Source organism: Myxocyprinus asiaticus, chromosome 36 (assembly GCF_019703515.2).
Source record: "Myxocyprinus asiaticus isolate MX2 ecotype Aquarium Trade chromosome 36, UBuf_Myxa_2, whole genome shotgun sequence".
Taxonomy (NCBI): Eukaryota; Metazoa; Chordata; class Actinopteri; order Cypriniformes; family Catostomidae; genus Myxocyprinus; species Myxocyprinus asiaticus.
Window position 1 is genome coordinate 3,341,280 of NC_059379.1, and position 18,721 is coordinate 3,360,000.

An 18,721-nucleotide genomic window follows, 5' to 3' on the forward strand; every position below is an offset into this window, starting at 1 on the left:
TTCAAGCATATCTATCAGGGTTAGTAGGTTCACTGTATGACACATCGGTCATGTGATTCGGCCTCTTTCGTGGCAGCTGGCTGAAGCTTCGGTTTTGTGCTTCCTGCCCGATCACTGTCCAGAATATGCTGCAGGATCGCTTTGCTCTCACTAGTCGGCATATTACAGAAATAATACGGTGGTGCCGTTTGAGTGAACCTGCAAAACAAAAGGAATGAAACTTAAGATATGTTCAGAACAGCATAGTACTCCTACCAAATCTCTCTGGAGATTGCATACCTGGATAACCGGAGTACATTTCATAATGTATGGTAAACAGCAGAGCATACTGCACTGTTTACTGTGTCTATCCCACAATGCAATCTTCTTTTACTTTCCAGAGCATCAAATAAAAGTGCAATATGCGATAACCTTGATTTTTAACATTTGTTTCTTGATTCATCATTAAATGGAACTATAAATAGTTTAAACATTTGTTAACAACACTGGATTAATACAAATAAAAAAAAAAAGGACGGCATTTAAATGAAACGTGCAAAATGACAATTATAGTATATTACAGGTTGAAACGTTTATCAGTGCGTAATGTTGTTTCACATACTATTATTTTAAATCATAGGCAGTATACAGAAATGTGTTTCGATCCAATACAGCGTACTATCAAGAGCAATATCGCAAATACCAATACCAACATGTGTGATTTCTTAGGATAAAATGGGTCATTTTAGCCATTTAAAATTGTTAATGAACATTTATAAGCCTAGACTGTAAATTATTCAGATATCTTTTCATTTAATAGCATTTTTAAAACATTAGCAACAATTGAACGACTGCGCTCTAAATGTGTCGTTCAGCATTTTTGCCCGTTATGATGAACGGAAGGGTAAATAGTTCTCGTCGTACGCAACTGTTTTTGCTTAAAAAAAACAACAACCTAGGAACCAATTTTCATGCAAGTAAATTTAACAGACCATATTTTCAATTAAATGCTACACAGTTCTTGGTATTTTTAATAGACATTCTCTAGTAAAGTTTACTTTGCAATTCAAGCAATGTAGCACTGAATTATGCCATGCATTTAAAAGTGTAGTAGCATTTCAATGCTTTTTTAACATGCTCAGTCGTGTACCACTTGACACACTAAAGCCTTCCACGGGGAAGATAAATGCATGCTATGTAGTCTGTTAAACAACATCACCTTAATTGAATGGCGATATAAACAACCAGAGCTGAGCACGCAGAACTGAACACAAAACATGATGACGGTAACAATCAGCTGATTTTTATTTAATCATGAACGGCAAATTTTGAAATTAACTTTAGACTTTACAAAATCAACAATAAAAAAAACGTGCAAACCGTGACGCCATGCAAGCATATTAATGCATGCTGGGAACACCAGCTTTGAAAAGTTGGGTCAAGTTTACTTATTTTTTGCTGTAAAATTTACTTAGATTAGCTAATTTAATTGACAACATTTTCTACTTTAGGACTGAAACATGAGACGTAAAGATAACAAACATTCATAAATAATATTTAAGCTAGGGCATTCACTTTTGCATGTTTAAATTGAGAACAAATGTAGAATTTACTGAATATTTTCAATGCAGAAAATACTTAATCTTTTTTTGTACTATTATTTACTCCATTTTTTTTTTTCCAGTGTAATATTGTACATTTTTCACTTCAAGGGTCATTACATGCTTTAATTTTTATGGTAAACTAATAATAAAATCATTAGATAAACTCTATATGTGCGTTAACCATGACTCATTATTTAATCGGACAACAAAGGGTTAAGACTTTTTTACATAAAGCTGAATTTAAAGCTGAAGTATGTTCTCTCTCCTATCCCAGCTTAATACGCAGAGACAGCTATTAGTAAGCCATTCATAGGTTCATTTTCTCAAACTGTAAACACTGTTTCTGTGGTGCTTTGAAAATTGCTGTTTGTTTCGAGCGACCCGCTTAGATCCGCCCCAACAGTGTTACTCAACCAATGGCATGAGTTGGGGGTGGAATTCTCTCTTTGTTTGACCGACGGCAGACGGGGGGCGTATTCGGAAAGCTGTTTTTGCAAAGTTTATTTTTGCAATTCCATTTGGTGGTCCAGAAGTTACATACTTCAGCTTTAAATAATAGGACACTCGAATTAAACGTGCAATGTGATAACATGATTGTTTTTTTGTAAATGGTATGCAGTAAATTATAGGTCATGAAAATGTTAACATTTATACCTATTATGCACTTTTGTTTATTGCAAGTGTTGCAAAGGTGAGCGCACCTGCTCAGGGATAATCCTCATGAATATAACAGGATGTGTAATCAGAAAAGCTTTCTATTGTAAACCGAGATTACTTATGGTGACATTCAAAACACAACAACCCCACTGACAAAGACATGATCACACAGAATGACACGTGGCATGATGTTTGCAGCAGTTGGAAAGCTTGAGTAGGAAACAAACGTTATCAACCCTCATCAGATTATATTAGGAGAGAAAGAGAGAACACTAACTTACGCCTGCGGAGAGATTTGCGTGACCGTTCGAATGCAGTTGTTGTCAGAGAGGGTGTACTCGTGGAACAGAACCCACTCTGGCAGACCCAGTTTATGTGCTTTTGCTCCGTAACCGGACAACGGGTGAACCTGAGCCATGTGTTTATTCAGCAGCATGAAGTAATTCCCCGAGCCGTCCACATCTCTGGCGATCTGACAGACACATAACACAGATGGAGTCAAACAGAACAAATTAGCTACCTTAAAGCTTCATAAAATACTTTTTAAATTTAGTTTTATTAACATTTTGAATTTGTCAATGCATTTTATTTTTTGTTAGTTTTCACTCTATCACTGTTAGTTTTAGGTTTATTTTAATTGTGTTTTCTAGTTTTAGTTTTTAATATTTTATTTCTGTAAAATCTAATGTGTTAAGTGAAATATGTTTAACGTTGTTAATCCTAGAACACATATGTGGGTCAAAAATGTCCAAGTGTTTAGTTTTATCACGTAATTTTTACATGAAGTGGTCTTTTGATCTGCCACTCCAGGTATTCCTCAATTAAGATGTCTTCTAACATGTTAAGTGACATTTTTTAACATTTAGTTGAATATTTTTTAATTATAAGAGAATTTGCATCACTACACCTTGAATGCATATGTGGGTCCTGTATAACCCATATGTTTTTCCTGTGGTGTTCAGTGCATTTAACACTGGTATTATTTTCAGTTTCCATTTGTAGTGCAATTAAATATGTTAAACACCATGTTCATGTTTCTATCTGTATAGTATGCAAGTATAGAAAGTTAACATTCAGCCAGTGCTTATATCCAATGTGCTTGACATTACACCCATTACAGGGACAGTCTTCACAGAACAACCCGAGGTTAGATGCATGGTTCACGGCAATGGCACAATGGTCATATCTCCTGGACCACTTCTTAGTTTGTCTGAACCTGCAACTTTTCTAAGCATCCACTCCAAACAACAAATAATAGCTACAATATAGAAATATAGTGTCATTCTGCAAAATAGATTACATGAGGCTGATTTTTGATTCCTCAAATCGTTTAAAAGATATTAATTCTTTGGACGTGGCCCAAATTTACTCAATGGCCTAAATCTTCTGAGCGCAGAGTCCAAACTTTACGAAACTTGGTATACATTAATACCAAAACATTTTGAGGATGCATGCAAAGTTTCGTCCAATTCTGCCACTAGGGAGCGCTACAGCTAAAAATAGCTTAAAACTCTGAAACCCTATGAGTGAAAAAGTTTAAATTTGGCATGCATCATCTTTGGGTCATGTGCTAACATACCCTTACAAAAACGATTCGACAAATGAATAAAAATGGCCGTCAGCAGCCAATCAGTTTTCAGCAGCTAATAACTTGTGTTACGAATGGCCGATTGTTATGACACTTACAGGTCACCATGTATACCAAATTTGGTGAGAATCGGCCACAAGGTAGCCCTATAATAGGCTAATTTGCAATTCTGCCATCTTCTGAATTGTAAGGGCTAGAATCAAAATTATCTGAGTCAAGACGGACAAAACGTATATCTCCGATTTTATTTCTGTCTATAAATTCTTTTTGAAAAAGTCTATTTTGGCGAACACCTCCTAGGCCGTATGTCCGATTTTCTCGAAATTTTGCATGTATCATCTAGGGACCATCCTTACACAATTTTTTTTATTTTCATTTGTGAAATCTTTTCGAAGATATAAGCCAGTTAATTATTTGGGCGTGGCCCTAATTTACTCAATGGCTTGTATCTTCTGAGCGCAAAGTCCAAACATTACGAAACTTGGTATACTTTCATACCAAACGATTTTGAGGATGCATGCAACATTTCGTCCATAGGGGGTGCTACAACTAAAAAAAAATCCTTATAACTCTGCAACCGTTTGAGTGAAAAAGTTTAAATTTGGCATGCATCATCAGCACCTGTTAAAAAAAAAAAAAAGAAAAGATTGAATGACAAATCAACAAACATGGCCGCCAGCAACCAGTCAAATTTCAGCAGCAAATAGTTACATATAGGGTTAAATTCTCAGTGACATTTTCAGGTTTGTACATTTAATCTTAAAAATAGGTTAAAATATTTGAGTGCATAAATATATACAGTATATACAGTACATGTATGTATACACACATTTAAAAAACTATTTGTAAGATTCACACATTTAAATTTCATCAAATTGAAGTATGTAATCTTTAACAAAATTAAATTAAAACATTAAGTTTTATATTATTTAGTCTCCTCGATTCAATTTGATGGAATGAAATTAAAATGCGTAAATCTTAAAATATTTTGTGTGTGTGTTATATATATATATATATATACACACACACACACACACACACACACACACACACAGTATGGTTAGGGTTAGTTATAGTTAGGTTCTAGTTTATCAAAAGTAAAGGTTTATATATATCAGTATATATTACAGGTTTCCAATTTTGTAATATACGGTGAAACTAAAATAAATTTGAGGTCATTTTTATTTTATTTCAGTTAGTTTCTGAATTTAGTTTAGTTTCAGTTTTTTTCCAAACATGTTTTTTTTTTTTTTTCAGTGAATAAAAAAAAGGTTAGGGGTTAGTTTGAATTTAATTTAGTTTTCATTTTAGTTTTGTTAACAATAATAACGCTGATTGCGAGAAACCAAATTTGCCTATGATGATGTACTGTAACTCAAAACATCCTACCCACTGAAAAAAAAAAGAACTTGCTGCACAAACAACATATTATGTATTTGTGCAACTTGAATTCAAAATGAAAACATTCCTAAACATTTACACAAGAATGGCCACATTACACATCAATAACGCCTCTTTGGTGTTCTGTGAAACTTGGCTTGCTGGTCACAGGTGGTCATGTGGTTCGACATATTTGGTGCAAAAAAACGTTACTAACTTTATAAGTGGACCTTCAGGGGGAAAAAAATATGATCCATTTAAGACATGGCTAAAGCTTCGAAAATGTGCATAAAATTTCCCAACAGTAAAATGACTAAAATATGCCTTCAGACCTGCATGAAGTATCCAGCGAGCAGCGCTCTCTTGATATTGAGCGTATTGGTCTTGGTACCAAAGGCCGGTTCTGAAACAGGAAGCTCAATTCTCTTCAGGATGTCTGTTAGCTCGGCTCTGATGGCATCTGCCGTCTGCAGGGCCACACAACATAGGAAATAATCCCGACACCACTTCTCCTGACTGAAATCTGATGGAGAGAAACACTGTAAATCGTACACAAAGCTTATTTCTCATTTTATAATTAGTCAATAAATTGATTTGAAACACTAGGAGTGTTGTGTTGTCTCACGTGGTTCCTTCTGACTGCGTTTGAAGGTGTTGTAGATGTTGATGAGAGTGAAGTGGTCGCCTTCGGGATGCTGGAACTTCATATGACAACACATGGCTTCCGTTACCATGCCAATGGGAGGCTCTATGAAGCAGCTCGGTGCTGATGCAGACAGAGAAATACAGCGAGATTATTTATAAATCCAACAAAGTCTCATTTCACTACAGTTAACACGGGATAGGTGTCAAACAAAACAATCTAGCACATGCCAAACATATAGAAGCTTGGGTATGTTTTTTAACCAATTTGTTTTGTGTGAATTGCATTCTTAATGTATTTTTGAAAAAAAAAAAATCGATAGATTTTATATATAAATAAATAATAATAATTGAGTGTCATGACCCACCTGCAAGCATTGCGGCGATGGTTAGCATCTCACTCGCGCAGTCAAACTCGCAGGATGCCAGTAGAGCTTTAGCCATCTGTGGATCCAGAGGAAACTCTGACATTATAATGCCGATCTCAGACAGGTTTCCATCATTGTCCAAAGCAGCGAGATAATCCAGTTCCTCCAATGCCTGCATGAGGCACTCAGGATCTTTAAATGCAAAGGAGTGTTAGTAGAATACTGGAGATAAAGAGAATGTCATATATATATATATATATATATATATATATATATATATAGAAAAGATTAAGAAAAGGTTAGAGTGGGCAAAGAAACACAGACATTGGACAACAGATAATTGGAAAAGAGTGTTATGGATCTTAACCCCATTGAGCTTTTGTGGGATCAGCTAGACTGTAAGGTGCGTGAGAAGTGCCCGACAAGACAGACACATCTATGGCAAGTGCTACAGGAAGTGTGGAGTGAAATGTCACCTGAGTATCTGGACAAACTGACAGCTAGAATAACAAGGATCTGCAAAGCTGTCATTGCTGCACATGGAGGATTTTTTAATGAGACATCTTTGAAGTAGTTTAAGAAGTTCTGAACATTTTTGTCAAATTGTAATAGTAGTTTTTCACGTTATTAATGTCCTGACTATACATTGTGATCAGCTGAATGCCACTTTGGTGAATAAAAGTACCAATTTCTTTCCATAAGAGCAAAATCTGTACATTATTCCAAACTTTTGGCCGCCAGTGTGTGTGTAATATATATACAGTGGTGTGAAAAAGTGTTTGCCCCCTTCCTGATTTCTTATTTTTTTTGCATGTTTGTCACACTTAAATGTTTCAGATCATCAAACAAGTTTAAATATTAGTCAAAGATAACACAAGTAAACACAAAATGCAGTTTTTAAATGAAGGTTGTTATTATTAAGGGAAAACAAAATCCAAACCTAATGGCCCTGTGTGAAAAAGTGATTGCCCCCTAAACCTAATAACTGGTTGGGCCACCCTTAGCAGCAACAACTGCAATCTAGCATTTGCAATAACTTGCAATGAGTCTTTTACAGTGCTGTGGAGGAATTTTGGCCCACTCATCTTTGCAGAATTGTTGTAATTCAGCCACATTGGAGGGTTTTCGAGCATGAACTGCCTTTTTAAGGTCATGCCACAGCATCTCAATAGGATTCAGGTCAGGACTTTGACTAGGCCACTCCAAAGTCTTCATTTTGTTTTTCTTCAGCCATTCAGAGGTGGACTTGCTGGTGTGTTTTGGATCATTGTCCTGCTGCAGAACCCAAGTTCGCTTCAGCTTGAGGTCACGAACAGATGGCCGGACATTCTCCTTCAGGATTTTTTGGTAGACAGCAGAATTCATGGTTCCATTTATCACAGCAAGTCTTCCAGGTCCTGAAGCAGCAAAACAGCCCCAGACCATCACACTACCACCACCATATTTTACTGTTGGTATGATGTTCTTTTGCTGAAATGCGGTGTTACTTTTACGCCAGATGTAATGGGACACGCACCTTCCAAAAAGTTCAGTTTTTGTCTCGTCAGTCCACAGAGTATTTTCCCAAAAGTCTTGGGGATCATCAAGATGTTTTCTGGCAAAAATGAGACGAGCCTTAATGTTCTTTTTGCTCAGCAGTGGTTTTCGTCTTGGAACTCTGCCATGCAGGCCATTTTTGCCCAGTCTCTTTCTTATGGTGGAGTCATGAACACTGACCTTAACTGAGGCAAGTGAGGCCTGCAGTTCTTTGGATGTTGTTGTGGGGTCTTTTGTGACCTCTTGGATGAGTCGTCGCTGCGCTCTTGGGGTAATTTTGGTCGGCCGGCCACTCCTGGGAAGGTTCACCACTGTTCCATGTTTTCGCCATTTGTGGATAATGGCTCTCACTGTGGTTCTCTGGAGTCCCAAAGCTTTAGAAATGGCTTTATAACCTTTTCCAGACTGATAGATCTCAATTACTTTCTTTCTCATTTGTTCCTGAATTTCTTTGGATCTCGGCAAGATGTCTAGCTTTTGAAGATCTTTTGGTCTACTTCACTTTGTCAGGCAGGTCCTATTTAAGTGATTTCTTGATTGAGAACAGGTGTGGCAGTAATCAGGCCTGGGTGTGGCTAGAAAAATTGAACTCAGGTGTGATAAACCACAGTTAAGTTATGTTTTAACAGGTGGGGCAAACACTTTTTCACACAGGGCCATGTAGGTTTGGATTTTGTTTTCCCTTAATAATAACAACCTTCATTTAAAAACTGCATTTTGTGTTTACTTGTGTCATCTTTGACTAATATTTAAACTTGTTTGATGATCTGAAACATTTAAGTGTGACAAACATGCAAAAAATAAGAAATCAGGAAGGGGCAAACACTTTTTCACACCACTGTACATATATATATACTATATATATATATATATATATATATATATATATATATATATATATATATATATATATATATGAATTCATATATTTTCTTAATTCAAATTCTTTAGCAAGAATATGTTAAAATATGAAATGATCTCATCACTTAGTAATCCAACAATAACTGTATTTAAGAAATATTTGGAATTCAAAGTTCTAAAAGAATCATTGATAGAACTATAAAGTTGAATCACACAAGATGCTAATGTTAATATAATCTGTAATCAATATACAGAAAAATACAAACAAAAAAGAAGCATTTTCATTAGTGGTCTCAGACTTTTGGACCTCACTGTACCTAAAGCTAAAAAACCGAAGTCATGCAAATTTGTACTTGTGAAAAATGTGACTTTTAGCAAACTAAACACATCACTGGAAGAGAGCTGCATTGACCTTTCAAAAATTATCTTTAGAAAGGCAGTTGTCCATATTTCTACATTCACGTGTTGACACATGACTGAGCTCTTCTATCCCTCCCTGTGTATTGTGTCTGTTTGTGTACAGAGAGCCTTAATCACTAATGAACTGAACTCTTTCTTTCCTGAGCTTCACACATAATCCAAAACCATGAGACTACAAACAATGAGTCTGAACCCAGCAGACAGCTGAACTGTCAGGTCAGCAAACTCACGCATGACAAAACCTCAACCAGCCAGCAAACCTGACCCATCTGTACCCAAACAACACATATGAGCAGGCCTGGAAGGATATAATAACATCTACTTCTTTAAAGTGACAGTTCACCCAAAAATGACAAATCTGTCATCATATATTCACCCCTGCACTCTTATTTTTTCTATGGACACAAAGGAAATTAGCTAGCAAAATGTCCAGGCTGCTCTTTTCCATACAACAAAAGTGGATGGCGAGCAAGGGCGGTCAAGATAAAAAAAATGACATAAACAATAACATAAAAGTAGAGTATATGACTTGTGCACTATATGTCTATATATACACCAAGTCTTCTGAAGCCAGACGATAGCTTTCCGTGAAAAACAGACCCAAATTTAAGTAGTTTTTCCACTGAAAACCTTCCCTTCCCAAACCTAATTCATACTTATGCACGTTAAAACCTGGCGAGTTCATGGAAGAATTTTTATTTTTAGGTGAACGATCAAGTTTGTTTCATTTTTTTTTTATTATAAATGATATCTGAAGAGAGAGAGTTTTTGTTTACAACTGATTACTGAGTCGAATGCATTTTTTAACTTTTAACCTGGGTCGTAATCATTAAAAATGAATAGTTGTTTGTTTTTTGAAAAAAATTTTCTTTTAACCCTCAAAGACCCAAGCACTGACAATGATGATAATAATTGTTGGTATACAGTTCAGAGTGCCAGCAACTGTTGTGTGTAAATTTCAGATGCATCTGGAAGAAACAGCACGCCTTTGTTGTGCTTTATTATCATGTGTTACGGTAGCCAGCTGGCAGGTAGCTGTGCAGTGTGTAAAGCTCACTCCCCTGGCCTCAAGAGGTGCACTAGCGGAAAACACTAGTGGCTATAGCCTTTAGCCTCCTCGTTAGCACTCCCGCCTCCCATGCCGGAGACACTGGTTCGAATCCCGCTCGGAGCGGTTTGAGCAGGACTGGCTACAGTGGTGCCGTGACCCGGATGGGAGTGAGGTTTAGGGGGGTGACTGTAACGGTAGCCAGCTTGTAGTTAGCTGTGCAGTGTGTAAACCTCACTCTCCTGGCCTCAAGAGGTGCACTAGTGACAAACGCTAGTGGTTATAGCCTTTAGCCTCCTCGTTAGCGCGCCCGCCTCCTATGCCGGAGACGCTGGTTCGAATCCCACTCTGAGCGGTTCGAGCAGGACAGGCTACAGTGGTGCCGTGACCTGGATGAGAGTGAGGTTTAGGGGGGTGACTGTAACAGTAGCCAGCTGGTAGGTAGCTGTGCAGTGTGTAAACCTCACTCTCCTGGCCTCAAGAGGCGCACTAGCGACAAACGCTAGTGGCTATAGCCTTTAGCCTCCTTGTTAGCGTGCCCACCTCCCACACCGGAGACGCCGGTTTGATTCCCGCTCGGAGCAGGTCGAGCAGGACCGGTTACACATGCAGTCATCATGAAATCAGAGACCTTCCCCTCAAAATCCGGACACAAGTGGTCACAGGAAATGCATTTAAGCAACAAGGTGTAAACGGTGTCTCGCCTGACCACATGTGATTGGATCACCCGAGACGCATCTTAATACCAGGTGTAAACGGGGTCATACAGAGAAGAAACTCTCTAAAGAACATTTCTCAAGTTCTCGACATGGAATCTCACCCACCAGGTCTGCTGATAAAGTCACAGTGTCCCAAACCAGCCACCTCCATCCTCTTCAGATACAGCACTGTGGACGTGATGTTTGACTCCAGAATTCGAGGAGGAATCTCAGCGGGCAGCAGGGTCTCCTCAGGATACAAACAAAAGCACTTGCCTTCAAATAAAAAACAGGAGAATCTTTATTTAGCATGGTCTTTATTCCAGCACAACACCTGATAGAACATCTTAAAGAAAAACAGTCGGATCTCATGACAATAACATTTTTGCAAAATTACATTACGTGTCTCCTTACACTGCAGTTCAGAGGTGACGCTAAAAGTGAGTTGAATGTTCTCCGAAACAGTTTGAGATTTTTAAGGTTTATTCTCTGTTCAGTTTCAAATTAGCAAAACCGACCTCCCTACCCTAAACCTTAAACCTAAACCTAACCGATAGTGTCAGAAAAAGCAAATGTGAGATGGAGAACACAACCACGACATTTTGTGCTGCTTCTATGACTTTCGGCTCACGCGCTCTTTGGGACACGTACCCCGGTTCTTTGTATCACAAGCACAATATTCTATCAGTTGAGCTACCGCACAATATGATCTTGTAAATGTAGTTTATTATGTAATGCAAACCTTAAAACAAGTTATGCGCTATAGTAAAAGTGTTTATATGTCATAAGATAGCATTGTGTGAGGAACAGGGCGAAAAGTAAATGTTAATAAACTAATAATCTGCCGTTTTACTCGTGATTTGTGTGAAAGTGAATAAGGGTGTGTTCACACTTGTAGTTCGGTTCTCTTGGTCCTCTTGGTCCGGACCAAAAAAGAAAATGATACATTTAGTCCTGGTTCGCTTAGCGTTCACACTGGCATTTTTAACACTGAACCTAACGATACAAAACCAAAGGCATCAGGAAAAAGTCACAACCTGATTGGACAGCTTTTATGATGATTATTTTTTTACGTAACTTGCCGATCATCCAAAACAACGCTGGCTGCTGAGCGACATGCGCTCGCTGGATTTATATATGTATACATGGTGGTATTTTTACCAGCTGAGAACAAACGAAGAGCTAATAAAATGTGTAAAGGACTCAAAATAGCACCAGGATTTCCTCCGTTGCACACACAAACGAAGATTTGCTGCAAGGACGGTTGACGGCGGTTCCGATGCCTGTACCAAACTATAATGGGCAACATAGCTCCTATGATGAGAAGAACCAGGTATGTTTGAGGTCAGTATTAGGCAAATTACTTCCTGTTTTTAGTCCGTTTAGACGTCTTTGGTCCATGTTGCGTTCATATATCAATCGAACCGCACCAGAGTTCGTCTGGAAGCGGACCGAGACCCACTATTCAGGCGGTCTCGGTCCGCTTGTTTGGTGCGCACCTAGGATAGGATGGCAGCGTTCACACTTGTTCAAATGAACCGCACTAACAGAGCAATCGCACCAGAGTTCATTTTAATCGAACCAAACCTGCCAAGTGTGAACACACCCTAAAAGTAATTGTTGTTGTAGCGCCTCTAGTGTTCAAACTGCCGCGATACGTACAACAAGCCACGTAAAAATAATTTTGCTAAAATGTAGGTATATAAACATGATTCTTTAAGACCAGGTTGCAGAAAATCTGCTGAAAGTTAGCATATACCTGTTGATCCAGTGAGCTGTTTGCGGATTTCTGCTTGACATTTACTGATGGGTCGGATGACCTCTGAACTGGCTCTCACTCGTGGGTTATACACCTACATACAACATCACAATAACACAGAGAACATGTGAATTTATGGTCATTAATTTAGACATCACACAGAAAGTCAGAGACCACATTGAAAAATAAACAGAAACTTTCAAAACATTATGATGTAAAATTAATAAGAAATATTTCAATAAATATAATAAATATTTGATCATACCAACTCGAGTACATGCTGCCATTAAAGCAAAAGGGGGGCATGTGCATTTTTTAATTAAAATTTCATTTCAATTGTTATGCTGATAATATACTGTAATTTGTAATAAAAAATTTGTTTTTCAATAATTTTTGGTATTTAAATAATTTTCACAACTGGACTTATGAAGTCATGTTTTCACAATTCAGCATTTCACCTTTGGTTCTGAAAAGTTCTCAACAACAGAATGTAAACAATTCCATAAACACAAAGATATTTGTAACATCACCCACAAGTTTCTTTTCTACTCCAGTATCGATGACAAAATTAACAGAGTCCACAGGCCAGAAGAAGTCCTCTGATTGGCTACAAGAGAGGAAGACCCTCCTACTCTTCCGCTGCCCTTCTGTGATTATCGGGCACACTCCAGCACGACCTGGGCACAGGGCTACTGGTACCAGCTGTCCCAGAGAAACACTCATTCTGGCCGCCTCTTTAGCAAGAATATTACAGGCACAGACAACCTCCTGAAAAACACACACCAAGCCTGTTAATCAAAGGGGATAATTCAGCAATTATTGTGCAACCAGTGAAGCATGCTGAAATTCCCAACAACTTGGTTATAAAATCATACTAATATTTGAGAAACTTATGTCCGCCAAATCAAAGTAGATCCCTGTCGATTTAGAAAAATATCAGATATTTTGACACTTTTATGAAAACGTATTTTGTATACGTATTTTGTTCAGTTCAAATGGTGTAACCCTAAGAAAACGTATTTATTTTTGTGACCCAAAAATGTTGAAATGCATGACTGAAAACGTTTTTTTTATTATTGATTAAGTTGTGTACATTCACGAGTATTCAAGGTGCAAGTGACATTTTTTATACCTTTTACATGATGGTTACACCACTTGACATTTTTAAAGTCATAAAATCAATGTTCGTAGAAATTTAGCCTTTAAGTCCATGTTCGTTACAAAATTTTTAGAAAAAAACACAGGTATATAGCATTTTATGCAAAAAAATACAAATAAATTAAATAAAATGTCGAGTGGTGTAACCATCGTGTAAAATGTATCAAAATACTTTCATTGTTCCTTGAACGCATGCGAGTGTACGCAACTAAATCATTAATTAAATATTTTTTTACAAATATTGTGAATTTTTGAGTCAAGAATATCAAGAAGTTTTCTCAGGGTTACTCCATTTGACCTGAGCAAAATGTGCCTTCATAAACATTTCACAATATTGATATTTAATGATATGACAAATTATTATTATTATTATTATTATTATTATTACTTCATAAACCATCTTAAGGGTCTAAGGGGGTCCTCTCTTTTTAATGTAATTAAAATAAAATTTCTGGGTCACATGACATCAGAATGACTACATGCATGTTGGTCGCACCACCTGACTTTGATTTGGTGGACAAAAAAAAAATTCACAATTTAAATATACAATTGTTTTATTGCTTCTTTTAAGAAATAATAATAAAAGGTTGATCTGCAATTTCTAGAATTTTAGCTTTTAATTAAACTTTGTTTTTCTTTTTTTTTTAATACATATATATATACAGTGCATCCGGAAAGTATTCACAGCGCTTCACTTTTTCCACATTTTGTTATGTTACAGCCTTATTCCAAAATGGATTAAATTCATTATTTTCCTCAAAATTCTACAAACAATACCCCATAATGACAACGTGAAAGAAGTTTGTTTGAAATCTTTGCAAATTTATTAAAAATAAAAAACCAAAAAAATCACATGTACAGAAGTATTCACAGCCTTTGCCATGACACTTAAAATTGAGCTCAGGTGCATCCTGTTTCCACTGATCATCCTTGAGATGTTTCTACAGCTTGATTGGAGTCCACCTGTGGTAAATTCAGTTGATTGGACATGATTTGGAAAGGCACACACCTGTCTATATAAGGTCCCACAGTTAACAGTGCATGTCAGAGCACAAACCAAGCCATGAAGTCCAAGGAATTGTCTGTAGACCTCCGAGACAGGATTGTATCGAGGCACAGATCTGGGGAAGGGTACAGAAACATTTCTGCAGCATTGAAGGTCCCCATGAGCACAGTGGCCTCCATCATCCATAAATGGAAGAAGTTTGGAACCACCAGGACTCTTCCTAGAGCTGGCCGCCCGGCCAAACTGAGCGATCGGGGGAGAAGGGCCTTAGTCAGGGAGGTGACCAAGAACCCGATGGTCACTCTGACAGAGCTACAGTATTTCTCTGTGGAGAGAGGAGAACCTTCCAGAAGAACAACCATCTCTGCAGCACTCCACCAATCAGGCCTGTATGGTAGAGTGACCAGACGGAAGCCACTCCTCAGTAAAAGGCACATGACAGCCCGCCTGGAGTTTGCCAAAAGGCACCTGAAGGACTCTCAGACCATGAGAAACAAAGATTGAACTCTTTGGCCTGAATGGCAAGCGTCATGTCTGGAGGAAACCAGGCACCGCTCATCACCTGGCCAATACCATCCCTACAGTGAAGCATGGTGGTGGCAGCATCATGCTGTGGGGATGTTTTTCAGCAGCAGCAACTGGGAGACTAGTCAGGATCAAGGGAAAGATGAATGCAGCAATGTACAGAGACATCCTTGATGAAAACCTGCTCCAGAGCGCTCTGGACCTCAGACTGGGGCGAAGGTTCATCTTCCAACAGCACAACGACCCTAAGCACACAGCCAAGATAACAAAGGAGTGGCTCCGGGACAACTCTGTGAATGTCCTTGAGTGGCCCAGCCAGAGCCCAGACTTGAACCCGATTGAATATCTCTGGAGAGATCTGAAAATGGCTGTGCACCGACGCTCCCCATCCAACCTGATGGAGCTTGAGAGGTCCTGCAAATAAGAATGGGAGAAATTGGCCACAAATAGGTGTGCCAAGCTTGTAGCATCATACTCAAAAAGACTTGAGGCTGTAATTGGTGCCAAAGGTGCTTCAACAAAGTATTGAGCAAAGGCTGTGAATACTTATGTACATGTGATTTTTTCGTTTTTTATTTTTAATAAATTTGCAAAGATTTCAAACAAACTTCTTTCACGTTGTCATTATGGGGTATTGTTTGTAGAATTTTGAGGAAAATAATGAATTTTAATCCATTTTGGAATAAGGCTGTAACATAACAAAATGTTGAAAAAGTGAAGCGCTGTGAATACTTTCCGGATGCACTGTAAATATATACATATACACTATATTGCCAAAAGTATTCGCTCATCTGCCTTTAGACGCATATGAATTTAAGTGACATCCCATTCTTAATCCATAGGGTTTAATATGACGTCGGCCCACCCTCTGCAGCTATAACAGCTTCAACTCTTCTGGGAAGGCTTTCCACAAGGTTTAGGAGTGTGTTTATGGGAATTTTTGACCATTCTTCCAGAAGCGCATTTGTGAGGTCAGACACTGATGTTGGACGAGAAGGCCTGGCTCGCAGTCTTCCCTCTAATTCATCCCAAAGGTGCTCTATCGGGTTGAGGTCAGGACTCTGTGCAGGCCAGTCAAGTTCTTCCACACCAAACTCGCTCATCCATGTCTTTATGGACCTTGCTTTGTGCACTGGTGTGCAGTCATGTTGGAACAGGAAGGGGCCATCCCCAAACTGTTCCCACAAAGTTGGGAGCATGGAATTGTCCAAAATCTCTTGGTATGCTGAAGCATTCAGAGTTCCTTTCACTGGAACTAATGGGCCAAGCCCAGCTCCTGAAAAACAACCCCACACCATAATCCCCCCTCCACCAAACTTCACAGTTGGCACAATGCAGTCAGACAAGTACCGTTCTCCTGGCAACCGCCAAACCCGGACTTGTCCATCAGATTGCCAGATGGAGAAGCGTGATTCGTCACTCCAGAGAACGCGTCTCCACTGCTCTAGAGTCCAGTGGCGGCGTGCTTTACACCACTGCATCCGATGCTTTGCATTGCACTTGGTGATGTATGGCTTGGATGCAGCTGCTCGGCCATGGAAACCCATTCCATGAAGCTCTCTACGCACTGTTCTTGAGCTAATCTGAAGGCCACATGAACTTTGGAGGTCTGTAGCAATTGACTGCAGAAAGTTGGCGACCTCTGCGCACTATGCGCCTCAGCATCCGCTGACCCCGCTCTGTCATTTTACGTGGCCTACCACTTCGTGGCTGAGTTGCTGTCATTCCCAATCGCTTCCACTTTGTTATAATACCACTGACAGTTGACTGTGGAATATTTAGTAGCGAGGAAATTTCACAACTGGACTTGTTGCACAGGTGGCATCCTATCACAGTACCACGCTGGAATTCACTGAGCTCCTGAGAGCGGCCCATTCTTTCACAAATGTTTGTAGAAGCAGTCTGCATGCCTAGGTGCTTCATTTTATACACCTGTGGCCATGGAAGTGATTGGAACACCTGAATTCAGTTATTTGGATGGGTGAGCGAATACTTTTGGCAATATAGTGTATTTTTTTACTGTCTCCAGACGGTTACACCAAATGACCTTTTTTTTCCTTTAAGCCCCAGAAAAAAATATTCAAATGACTTTGAACAGTGTATTGAAAACATGTTCATCATATTAGAGGTGCATTCAAGTAATAGTTTTGTGTGAATTGCATTTCGAATGTTGTTTTTTTTTTTTTAAATGAGCATCACGTCATTGACCCACATGTGTAGTAAATTCGATTTTTAAAAGATTTTTCATTTTTATTGTCTCGGACAACCTTATTCATCAACAACCAATTTCCCAGTGGAAAACCTGGAATTCTAGATGATATCCGAGTTGTGATGTTGGAAGCGGCGTGTCAACGTGAAAGATGAAGGAAATCAATAATTTTGCTAAATTAATTTCACTGCTGTATTTCATTAACATTAGTTTGTAACATATGACAAATCTTATAGTCAACTAATGTAAAGCTAATGACACCCTTCACGGTTTGTTTTCTGCAAATTATTTAATAATTAGTTAGATACAATGTATTAACCAAGCAACCAACTTCAAGACCAATCAGAAGACTCTGCCAATCAGTTGAGACTGAACATTCAGCCAAAAATCTTTCATGTTGCACAAAACAAAGTTGAGTACATGATGACAGAATTTTAATTTTTGGGTGAACTTCTCCATTTTTTTAGCTATTATTGTTTATGACTGTGTTACCGTTACGACAAAATGTAGCCTAGTAGATAAACCAACACTGACACACTTCATCTCACCTGTTCAGACGCCAAGAACACCGCCACATCTCCAGGCTCTCTGGATCGATGGACCTCTAGTGTGAGTCTCAGAGCTGAGTAGAAGCTCTCCGTCCTGCTGCTGTTGCTGTAGACGACCTCACCCGCGTAAGGAGCTTCCACATGCAGCCGCGGGACGTTCCCGTATTGCGTGAGGAGCATGTCTGATGCGGGCGGAGCTGACAGAACCACCACTCTGAGATCAGGACGCTGGAGAACAACCTCTCTGAGTAGAGCCAGGAGAACATCAGTGCTCACGGTCCTCTCATGGGCCTGGTCTATCACCACCACACTGTAATTCTCCAATAGAGGGTCTGACATCATCTCTCTCAGCAGTATGTCATCTGTACAGTACCTGCAGCCAAACGACACAGGTTTGGTTTAAATATTTAAATATCAATATGCTCCAAACATCAGTATATAGAGGTACGAAGATGCAGATAGTGAAGGAAATGTCCAACATATATTTGAACTTCTTTAATATGGTATACAGTATTCAAATATGGTAATCATTCAGTACCATACGTTAAAGATGGTATTAAAATCACTGGTACCACCACAGTATTCTTTTGTGAGAGAAAAACAGCTCATGAAATGAATGTTTATGTGACAGAGAGTGTGCTTGTTTGACACAGACCTGAGGATAGTATCATGTGAGCAGCATGTCTCGAGCGGTATACTGTATCCAACCTCGTGGCCGATGTTTACATCCATCTC

The 18,721-nt window shown here is 38.7% G+C and overlaps 1 protein-coding gene across 1 annotated transcript in view; it reads right to left on the minus strand.

Moving 5' to 3' along the window:
• Window positions 1–24: 24 nt before the first annotated feature.
• LOC127427340 (putative pre-mRNA-splicing factor ATP-dependent RNA helicase DHX32) overlaps window positions 25–18,721 on the minus strand; it is a 23,375-nt gene continuing 4,678 nt past the window's right edge. The window contains exons 2-11 of the mRNA XM_051674898.1: window positions 18,642–18,721; window positions 17,987–18,359; window positions 13,075–13,308; window positions 12,541–12,634; window positions 10,908–11,057; window positions 6,219–6,410; window positions 5,834–5,974; window positions 5,541–5,731; window positions 2,522–2,712; window positions 25–198 (exon numbers count right to left, since the gene is read on the minus strand). The exon at window positions 18,642–18,721 is cut by the window's right edge and continues 114 nt beyond it. Coding sequence (XP_051530858.1) covers window positions 30–198; window positions 2,522–2,712; window positions 5,541–5,731; window positions 5,834–5,974; window positions 6,219–6,410; window positions 10,908–11,057; window positions 12,541–12,634; window positions 13,075–13,308; window positions 17,987–18,359; window positions 18,642–18,721 — 1,815 coding nt within the window. The 3' untranslated portion in view covers window positions 25–29. The remainder of the gene's footprint in view (window positions 199–2,521; window positions 2,713–5,540; window positions 5,732–5,833; window positions 5,975–6,218; window positions 6,411–10,907; window positions 11,058–12,540; window positions 12,635–13,074; window positions 13,309–17,986; window positions 18,360–18,641) is intronic.